This window comes from Hippocampus comes, unplaced genomic scaffold (assembly GCF_001891065.2).
Source record: "Hippocampus comes isolate QL1 unplaced genomic scaffold, H_comes_QL1_v1.1 scaffold7, whole genome shotgun sequence".
Classification (NCBI taxonomy): domain Eukaryota; kingdom Metazoa; phylum Chordata; class Actinopteri; order Syngnathiformes; family Syngnathidae; genus Hippocampus; species Hippocampus comes.
The window spans coordinates 684,558-695,285 of record NW_017842060.1 but is presented as its reverse complement, the minus strand read 5'-3'; the positions used below and the strand labels follow the sequence as shown (position 1 = coordinate 695,285).

Sequence of the window (10,728 nt, the reverse complement as noted above, 5' to 3'; positions counted from 1 at the left end):
GCGCACACACACACACACACACACACACACACACACACACACACACACACACACACACACACACACACACACGCACACGCACACGCACACACATTCAAGTAGGCACTCCTCAAATGGCCACAAAAGCTTTGCTTCACCTCATTTTGCTCGGGAAAGCCCCTGAATTCTGCCGCTTTTCACCCCCATGTTTTCATCCAAGTGTCAGTGTGCACGTTGTGGTACGCGCGCGCACTCGCGCGTGCCTACTCGCTGTACCAAGCTCCTCCCGCCTGTTTGTATCGTTTCCTCCACTTGTTTTGCCCACCCACCAGCCTGCAGGGAAGCCGAGATGCGCTTTCTGATTCTTGTTTGAACTCGACATCAATTCCAGGAGAGTGACTCATTAAAATAAATGTGTGTGTGTGTGTGTGTGTGTGTGTGTGTGTGTGTGTGTGTGTGTGTGTGTGTGTGTGTGTGTGTGTGTGTGTGTGTGGGTGCATCTGTGTAAAAGCAAATTTGGCTCAGTAGCGCACCCCTGGAAGTTTTTGGAAAATTCAACCCCCGAAGGTGTTTTCCTTTCGCTGCATGAAATTTGTCTGGCATGTCTTTCACGAGGAGACCCACAAAAATGTCTCCAGATGCCGTGCTTGAAAAGCCACAGGAAGTCTGCCATGTTTGTTCAAAACCGGCTATTTTAGGGTCATTTTCGTCACTTCCGAGGGATCTTCGATTTAAGATCCAGTCCACAAAACCGGTTTCCCTTAGCAGCATGATATTTGGTAAGCATGTGCAACGTGAGTAAACCCACAAAAAAGTCTCAAGACGCCATGTCCGAAGAGACTCAACAAGTCTGCCATGCTGGTTCAAAGTGGCCATTGTAGTGATTTTGAATTTATTTTGGGGGGGTGGGGTCCCAGGCGTCCTCCTCGGCATTTTCTGCCCAAATTGAATTTCGTACTGTGCACGAGACGGACGGGCGATGCCAAATTGTGAACTATGTCAGTTTTACCCATTGCATGTCGGCAAAGCGTGGCAGCCAAGAGTGATGACTCGCCAGGAAAGGCAACTGCTCCACCAAATTTGTTTTGGTATCACCACCGGATTCTGTAAATTTATCCCCCCACCCCCCCAGGACACTTTCACTCAGCAACATCAAATTGAGTCCACAAGTGAACAACGATCCCCAAAATAATCTGATGAGCTTGTCATCGAAGACAGCGGAAGTCTGCCATTTGGGTTTGAAGCAGCCATTTCCTGGGGTGGCTGTGCAGCTTGTCCTAGAGATTGTGTCAGATCGCAAAAAAAAAAAAAAATGTCAATTTGAAGGGTTGTCAGCATAAAATTAAAAAGACATTGCGTTTGGTTCAGCGTCCCACTTTTTTTTCTCAAATTCATCTCTGTATTATTATTGTTATTTATAAAGACAGTTTTCACAAGGCGACATGAAATCTACTCAGAGCAGACCTACCAAAAAAAAGAGGCTGAGGAAGTCTGCCGTTTTGGTTGTGGCGGCCATTTCAGGGTCCGTTAGTCCAGGGGTCCCCAACCGCCGGGGTCCGCGGGGCATTTGGTACCGGGCCGCACAGAAAGAACATGCCTTATTTCCGTTTTATTTATTTCGGAATACGAAATGTGTTTTATTTTGAAAAATTACCGGATTCTCTGTTACATCCGTCTGTGTCACGCTTGACTCACGTCAAGCCACACTTCTCGGTCACGTGACCGATGACGCTCATAAACAAAACGCTGAAGCCCGCAACATGAGTAAAAAAGCTGCTTGGAGATCGCAAATGACGGCGGCCTTAAAAGTACGTTCGAAACAACTGGATCAAAGTTATGGCTGAATACTCTGAGATCGCCACAATAGCACTGTTGCTATTTCCGACATCTTGCCTGTGTGAGGTGGGGAGTTTATGCAGCAACAGCGACTAAAACAAAATTACGAAGTAGACTGGACATAAACCACACACTTGAGGTGTCATTGTCTCCTATTACCCCGAGATTGGACCGTCTGATTGCAGAAAATCAAGCTCGGGGCTGTGGTGAGTCGTCATTTTCATGCACTTTGAATTTGCGTTGTATCGTATTTTGAAGGCATTAAACATTACCAGAGCGATAAGAGTGTTGCGACCAGATTAGACGCTCCTTGTGTTTATTATTATATTTCAAAAACACCACAGTTTTCATGCAGCTCATACCATATTATTTTGTTGTATTAATTCCGCCACACCTTAAAAAAAATATTGTCTGACTTAAACCGGTCCGTGGGGCAAAAAAGGTTGGGGACCCCTGCGTTAGTCCACTTGCCTCCAGCCACGCGAAGCTCATCGATAAGCGTGAATGGTCGTGAGACTGAGGCGCTTTTTGATTGCGCTCATTGTTGTGATTGTTTATTGATCGACGGCGGCCCCGACAATCGATGAACGTTTCCAATTTGCTCCCATTGATTGTTTGGCGGGCAGCACGGCGGGGCAGAACCTGCGTTTTGAGGATCTGCCTTTGAATCAGTCCGGCTTCTTTCCACGTTTTTCTTTCCAAGTCGCAACGAGAGTGTGACCGCTTGTCAGTCCGGATGTTTCCCGGACGGATGATTGTTTGGCTTGGGCGAAGCTGCTCATGCTTCGCTATCTTGATTCAAGCGGACCTTTCCGTGATGGCTTTAGTGCTTCTTTGAACTCCTCGGTCGTCGACCGGCTTTGCCACAAAAGTCGGCCAAAATCGATTTGTCCAAACACATCGCTCCCGCCACTCGGGTTTCTTCTCCTCCCGCTTTCAAAGCAATCGCGTGAGGAGGCCTCCGGCCGGCTGTTTTGGTCAAATATGCGGCGCAGTGCTTCTGATCTTTGGTGCAGAAAAGCTTTGACAACAACTTAAGATTCTTGTGAAATGAGAAGCATGTGTCGAACATTTTTCAAGGACGCAGGACCGCACGGCGAGGCCCGAACGCTCGCTTCTGTTATATCGCAAACATTCCAAGAATTCAAACCCTTTGGGTCGTGATTCTTCTCGGAGAATCGCCTTAGTCGTCGTTTTGTGGAGGCCTCGCGTGTCGTTGCCGTCGTCATGGTCCTTTGGCGGCGTGCTGTCAAGGGACACCCGGACACTTTTCGGCTTTCGACGTTTGATTTTAGCATCTACTTAGGGCGACCGAAGTTAGCTCGGGAATGTCCCGTACCCTTTGAATTTTGCGGGGGGTCGGCCCCTGAAAGCAGTCTCGCTTCGGAGAATGAGATTTTGTTGACTTGTTTATCATGGCTCAACCCATACCCGGTCTCAAGAAGCCGTTTTGGTTTTGAAGCAGCCGTTTGTAACGCATTTTGCAGTCGCAATGGATTTTGTTGTTGTTGAAAATTAAGGCACCAAGGCCAGTTTCACTGAGCACTGTGAAATTTGGTGGGCATGTCGATCATGAGGAGCCCCTCCCCAAAAGTCTCTTTCGTGCCCGAGAATACAGAGGAAGCCTGGCGCTTTCTTTGATCTGAAGTGAAGGTTACGTTGGGCAAAATTGCCGTTTGTTTTGTTTTTGATTCTCAGGCCACTTAAATCACCATCTTCTCAATATTTGAGAAATGCACCTAATCAGGCAAGCATGTTTAGTTCAGTTCTGGTCACCACCTCTATAAATTGACTCGGTAGCACCTGAAGTCTGTATTCTGCTCATATTTCGTCATGCTGTATAACTTTCCCATGCCCGCAGTGTAGCTTGGCGTCCTTGTAACAATCATCACCTAGAATTGGAATACTCCCTACTGAAGACGCACAAACTTTGGAATGCGCCAAGCTGAGAATCAGTTGAGGAGAAACGAAATTAAGTTATGATATCACAATTTGTGTCTCGGTACCGCCCTTCTGATGGTATAAAAATGATGTGAATCTCTTCCTGCTTCGCACTCGTGACGCGCAGCCATTGTCTGTAATTCGTGGGTGCCCGGAATATTCTGTTATTAAAAGCTTCGAAGGAACTGTTCATCGACTCCAGCCTTTATTTGGATTACCAACATTCTCCTCGTCCGAAATTCAACGAACACGCGGAGGAGAGGAGGCCGCTCTTCCCCCAACACACCTAAGTAATGTCATTGAAAATTGTGCCCCAAAGCCATTTTCTCTTTGCGACCTGAAATTAACTAGTCATGTCCATCATGAGGAGACCCACCAAAAAAAAAGTTTCAAGAAGCAATGAACTGAACAAACACAGAACGTCGGCCATTGCGGTTGCGAGTTACCATTTTCATGTTGGCCATTTAAACGCATACTTTTCCTTGAGATTTGGTGCTAATGCTAACTGCTAAAGCCAGCGAGCGTCTTCATCGATCGAAAGTCTGAAAGCGCGCCAAATTTGTGCTCTTCCCTGTCGGTATTTGTCGGCCTGACGCGACGAGTCGTGTAAAAATTGTTCAAAGAGCGTCGAGGCCTCGCTTCAATGTCACGGCGCCTCCAAATGACTTTATTAATGATTAAGTGTGTGTGTGTGTGTGTCTCACACACACGCACACGCGCACACAAGGACACAGGAATGATTCAGCACTATTTGCCAAAATGCCAAGTGAATGGATGCCATTATGTTTCCTGCTGCGCTATCTCGGCTGGTCATCACGCACGCACACACACAGCCCAAAAAATAAAAAAATAAAAGAAATAAACGGAAGAGCACGAATGCAAACAGAAAGATGTCAGTCATCTCAATCGTAGCTTGTTCAGTGCGTGCATCATCAAAAGTGAGCGAATAGCTTGTCACGAGAACGTTCATTTTGCCGGGTTGCAAATGTGTCGCGTCACTTGGTGGCGAAACGACCCTTTTTCATTTGGCAAAAATGCTCACAATGGATCACTCTAAAAACGAAACGAATAAGCCAATCTGGGTCATCAAGGGAACCGTCCCACTCTTTAGGTCAATTCGACCCAACTTTTAGGGTTGTTTGGGGTCAAAATGACCCAGATGGGGTTGTTTTGGGATGGTTGGATGGATGCTGTAACATTTGATGAGGACATCGGTGAAGGGAAGCTGCTTTTTTTTTTTTTCTTTTTCGCCTGAAGGCGGCACCTGCTTCAGTGCACGGATGGATGAGAGTTGATTTGAACATCACTTTGGTGAGGGCGAAGCGTCAGCTTGAAAGCGTTCGCGAAGGCCGCGCCTGACGGAGTCATGGCCAAAACATTTCAGGGCTGCCTTGTTGAGGGCAACCAGCTTCCGAGAAGGCAGCCCCCGGCCGGGCTTCCAAGCGGGTGGTGGATGGGTGGCTGATTGACAAAATCGATTTGGTGACGGGAGTCGTCAACTCTTCCTCAAGAGTTAAGATGACAGCCGACTTCATTGGAGGGAGGCTTGGATCCATCCTTTGGCATTGGAGGACCTTTTGGGGCAATCACCCAATTGTTTTGCTCCTCAAAGATGTTGGCTTGCAATTGGCAGACTGCTTCAAGCGCTCTGCCAGTTTTTCACCGCAATTCATATTTTTGGGGGGGAGGGGCTTTACTTTCTTCCCTTGAGCACATTTGGAAACACAAATCTTTGATTTGAGATGCTCCCTGAAAGCAGCATCTCGATGGATACAAAGCTAGCTGGCTAGCTGGCTAGCTAGATACAACTTGTTGTGAAAGTTTTTTTAAGCCACACACACACGCGCACACACACACACACACACACACACACACACACACACACACACACACACCATGTTGAGTGACTGGGCCGAGGTTTGACCTAAGACACACTCATACAATGAGGGCCACTGTACAGGAATCAAAAGCAGTCTTGTTCCTCCGTCTCTCTCTCTCTCTCTCTCTCTCTCTCTCTCTCACACACACACACACGCACTGTGTGTGGACGTGCAGCGAAAAGTTGCGTGAGTGCAAACGAAGTTGTCAGCGGAGCTACATCATCGCCGGCCGCCCTTGAGGTCCATGTGAAAATATGCCCCCCCCAGAGGCTACGTACGGATGATGTGGGAGTCATCCCATCGCACGCTCGTGGTCATCAGCGATTTGATATTTCGGTGAAAATTGCTTCTGTACCTTCCTCTAAATCAGGGGTGCAAAACAAGGGTCTGCCTTCCTGCTGATCATTTGAACCAGGTGTGTTGTAGCAAAGCGGCCCCGTTTGAGACCCTTGGATTAAAAGTGCACATGCAAAAGCCACGAGTTTGCCCCCCCCCCCCCTCCGCCAGTGGCTACGGGCTACTAGAAGGCTGACCACAGAGAAATCGGATTGGACGGTCAAGGCGATCCCAGGATGTCCAAGACCAGTCCCCCCCCTTCTGCAGTTGAGTAAGGGAAGGCTCCCTTTTGGCAGAATTATTTGGGAGGCTTGTTCATGAGTTGAAGAAGAAGAAGGGCACTTTTGTCCTGAGACGCTCTCGGCGGGCTTCGGTGGTCCCGTCACACAATGCGGCATTTTATAAGGAAGGGGGAAGGGGCTGGGGGGGGGCTCCACGAAGCGTACACGGACTCCGTGTGTAATTCGACTCAGTTCTTCGTCGCCAGTTGTGTGGCCGCCAATTTTCGGAGGAGCACTCGGCGCAACCAAACCGTGGTAGAAATGCCTAACAAGATGCGGTTGTCTTCTGGCTCGTTTCTACTTTGTCTGTTCTCACGCTTGGCCAGGACATGAGCGCACGCACACACACACACACACACACACACACACACACACACACACACAAAATAATGTCAAGTGCAGGAAATTAAAAGTACAGCTGAGCGATTTCCACACAACTTGAGCTTTACACACAATAATTTTTTTTTTTTTTTTTTGCGTATTAGTCTTGTTGAAGGTTGTTGATGGAAGGAAAACATTTTTGGATATTCAATTCCACATATCATTGGCATACGGTTTACATTTCGTTACAATCTAACTTGAAGGAAATTATCTTGTGTGAATCTTTGGTCATCCGTCCCTTTTTTTTTTTTTTTTTTTTTTTTTTTTTTTTTTTTAAGCCTACTATTTAGTTGTCAACCCAAATTTTGCTGTTGCTTTTGGACCAAAAATGGGATTGTTTTGCTTTTGTCGTGTAACTTGTCCACTGTCGTGACACGAAGCACGACTTTGACCTTGAGATGTTGACTCGTCGAGGCCTCGGTCGTCGGCGTTTGACGACTTTGGCGGATGGCTTTCAATTCCGCTGCGCCAATGAGTCCCGGTAGACGGACAGCAGATGTTACTTTGAATGTTTCGCTTCAGATTCTTCTTTTTCCGCATCACTCGTCCCCCCCCCCACCCTTGTTTGCGTGTTTTGCCTCACTGCTTGCCTTTTTTGTGTGTGTGTGTGTGTGTGTGTGTGTGTGTGTGTGTGTGTGTGTGTGTGTGTTTTAGTTTGACTTATTTTTATGTTAATGAAGACACAGTTTTACACGCAGCTGTGCTTGGTGTGGTTTGCATCACAAAGCCCGTCGAGCCACTTTTGCACCGACTCGGCAGATCCTGGCCGGTCCAAACACTCGTGCGTGCGGCATGACCGGAAAAAGTTCCTGTCGGTTTCTTCCAGCTTTCCTGTTTGTCGTTTGCGCAGAATTGCTGTTGTTGTCGCACAGTGTTTTTTTTTCCCCCAGCACACTAAAACTATCGGTGCGACAGGTAATCAATTAATTGTTTGCAACTAACAATGACAACAACAAAAAACATCTAAAAATTGGGCAATATTAGCAGGAAACAAATGCAAAAACAGCTGACGTCAAAGCACAGTTATCATTGTTTTGGTAACAACCAAAGTACATTTCGTCAACCGTCAAAGTACATTGATTCTCAATCAATTCATGGTCAAAAATATTGACAACTCAATTCAAAGATACAGATGTCCCCCCTAATCCTCACGGTCATCACGTAATATGATATTCTTGTCAACATTTTACCAACGTGAAAGGCGTTTTTGTTCACTTGACCAAAATATGACCATTTTCTCATGAGGGCACACATCCGCGGATCATCATCATCCTCACCTTTGCCGAACCAGACTGCGCCGATGCAGCCCAAATGTTGCGGCTCGCGCACACACTCAACATGCGTGCATTATTTAGGACTCACTTAGCACGCAGGCTTTCGCCACACGTTTGCTTCAGCCCGCCGCTGACCCGTAAGCTTTGCGAGAAAAAGAAGAAGAAGAAGAAGAAAAAGAGCCAGATCGAAATAAAAGCAATGAAAAATGCATGTGCTCTGACATGACAGGATGATGTGTCACAAACCGAAATCCAGGTCTATAAGCGCTGCCTTTTGATTGGCCGTCCAAAATACTCCACAAAAGCGACCCTCGTGTTGGCAACATCAACAAAAAATTGCATTCGATCAACTCTTTTCACAGCCTTTTCAACTCAAATATTGACTGCGGGCGTCCACGACAGCGGCTTGAGTCACTTTGCCTTGCTCAATTTCTGCTTCCTCCATCGCAAAAAGAAAACTATGGGGAAGTGAGAAGGAGGAAGTTCCCAATTCCAAATACCTCCCGCTACTTGCAAACAGAAGAGGCACCTGCACGGGCGGCGCTCAGTTGATGGACAAAGCAGGACGCCAAAGGGGAAGACGAATGCAACGCAGGTACGAAGCCTCTCGTCTCTGCCGATGACAAAAAAAATTTCCGGAGCGAGAGCGGTCAACCCCTTTGAACAGAAAAAGCCAAGGACACGATAGCCAACAGGGGCGACGCTGGAGCAAAACAGAACCGCGACAATGAACAATGAGGCGAAACCGAATCTCATCTAAACAAAAACAGAATCGTGACATATCGAGATCGTTGGTTTATTAATTGCTAACTAATTCTCATTTGCCCTGCTGAACTACAAACAAAAGCAAATCGAAGCAAGTGCAAAAAAAGAATCCGTACGAACGAACGAATGCGACTTGGAATGCGTGTTGCTTTAAAAGCGACGGCCTGGACCGGTGAGTGCCGTGGGAGCCGTGGCCCCCGAGATTTGGAGTCGGCTGTCGTTCACGCCGGTGAGCGGCTCGCATGCTAACCGTTATCCGATCTGAATATAGGCTCATTCCATATTTGGGAGCAACGGCTATGTCCGGTTTGGTTTGGGTTCTGTACCCCCCCCCCCCACACCCACACACACACACACACACAACCACCAACACCCACCTCATGGGTGCTCGTTAGCTGAGGTCAGTGAATGTGGTCGGACTCCGGCAGGGGGTTGTGAATAGGCACTCAGATGCTTTGTCGTCTTGCTGTGGTTTTTCGAAGAAGGGGGATTGGGGTGGGACACACACACACACACACACACACACACACACACACACACATTGAGTTGAATTTTATTGAGCTGTCAGGCTGGAGAAGGACTCTGCATCCTTCATCATTGCACCTCCCCAATTCTGCTGACGTGGCTCCCTTAAGTGTGTGCGTGTCCGTGAGTGTGAATATCTTTTTGTAGAAGCTGCGTTTCCGACAGGTGCTTCACATCCGTGTTGCATTCCAATCTGAAAACATTTCATCCAAAGTCTCGAGTGAAAAAGTGTGCATTGTATGTCGTCGAAGTTCCAAGTTGTGTTTCAGGACCCAACTAATGATTCTTTTCAAAGTTGATTCATGCGACGATTATTTTTTTCCGCAAAAAAATCGGGGAAGAAAAAAATAATTTCGAAAATGAATCAAATTATTTTTTATTTTTATTTGTTAACCATCCCTCTATTGAAAAAACGGGATTTTGGTTTCAAATTGAGCGTGCAGCTAACGCGCAAATGGAACTCGATGACGATTCAGTTCAGGGTGTGGTCCATAAACGTGTCCCAGAATAACCTCCGCAAAAATGATCAAGTAAAAGGACAGCAGCAAATCTTAATGCGAGTGACGTGATGTGTCCCGATGTGTTTTTGACGCGATGACAAAAAGTGTCTCGTGGAACCAAACTGTGAGATCAACATGCTCGCGCTCACACGTGCCGTCGGACGCACTGAAAAGCGCAGAGTTGTTTTTTTTTTTTCTTTTGGAAAACCGGGTCACCTGTCTCTGAGTAGCTTCGTGCCAGTCCGAGCGGCAGCTCCCTTCCGTGCCTTCGGCCTCCAGCCCCGCTCTCCGTTTTTGATTTCACTTTGAATTTGTGGCTATCAAGACGCCGCCGCTCGGCCGCTCGCGTCTCCGGTCGGCTTCGGCGTCCAAATCCTGCACCTGGCGTGACATTATTCCATCAAGCCAACTTTTGGGTTGGAATTCATTTCCCCAAACCTCTTGACCCAGTTTGTGTTATTTTTGACCCAACTGTTTTTCGGGTGCGGCAAAATTGAAAACCCCGTTCGTGGTCGCTTTACTTTTTTTTGATATATCTATTTCTGGTTCATATATGGTTTGATTGACCTTTGTTGGGGCAAAATCTGGGTCAAATCCTCAACACAGCGGGTTGGGTCTAAATAACCCAGGATCGGTTGAGCTCTTTCACCCGACCGACTCCAGCGACTGGTCACAAGCGGTCTCTTGGCCTGTTGTTTTACAGGATGAAAATGCGGCGGCACAGGGTGTTCTTGCTGTGCACGGTGGGCCTGTGCGTCATCTCCTTCCTGCACTACTACAAGGCCCTCCACTATGTGTCCCTGCTGCGCGAGCTCTCCGCGCCGTACCCCAACATCAAGTCCTTCATCATGGTCACCGGATTCTTCTGGCAGGAGAAGGGAGCCGGAAGCGGCGCGCCGCTCAGCCCCGCTTCCCCCGAGGAGGCCCCCCCGCCGCCGGTCCTCCGCCCTTCGGCCCCCAAAGCCAGAGGGGGCGCGCCGCAGGGGGACCGGCTGGGGGCGGCGGCCGACTCGCAAGGGACCGGCGCGGC

General features: G+C 47.9%; 1 protein-coding gene and 1 long non-coding RNA gene across 5 annotated transcripts in view; one reads left to right on the top strand and one right to left on the bottom strand.

The window, feature by feature from the left end:
- Nucleotides 1-10,728, top strand: part of mgat3b (beta-1,4-mannosyl-glycoprotein 4-beta-N-acetylglucosaminyltransferase b) — a 25,798-nt gene that overhangs the window by 12,248 nt on the left and 2,822 nt on the right. For 2 of the 4 annotated variants that reach the window (XM_019862216.1, XM_019862215.1), the window contains exon 2: nucleotides 10,402-10,727. In XM_019862216.1, the coding sequence (XP_019717775.1) occupies nucleotides 10,403-10,727 (325 nt within the window). In that variant the 5' untranslated portion in view covers nucleotide 10,402. Of the gene's footprint in view, nucleotides 1-7,800; nucleotides 8,504-10,401; nucleotide 10,728 lie in introns of those variants that run through there. The other 2 variants (XM_019862214.1, XM_019862213.1) reach the window with 2 other exon arrangements.
- On the bottom strand, nucleotides 2,892-5,432 carry LOC109511315 (uncharacterized). The gene is made up of 2 exons (XR_002167290.1): nucleotides 4,043-5,432; nucleotides 2,892-3,618 (listed from the first exon to the last, which is right to left on the bottom strand). It is a non-coding gene; the product is annotated as an uncharacterized LOC109511315 (long non-coding RNA).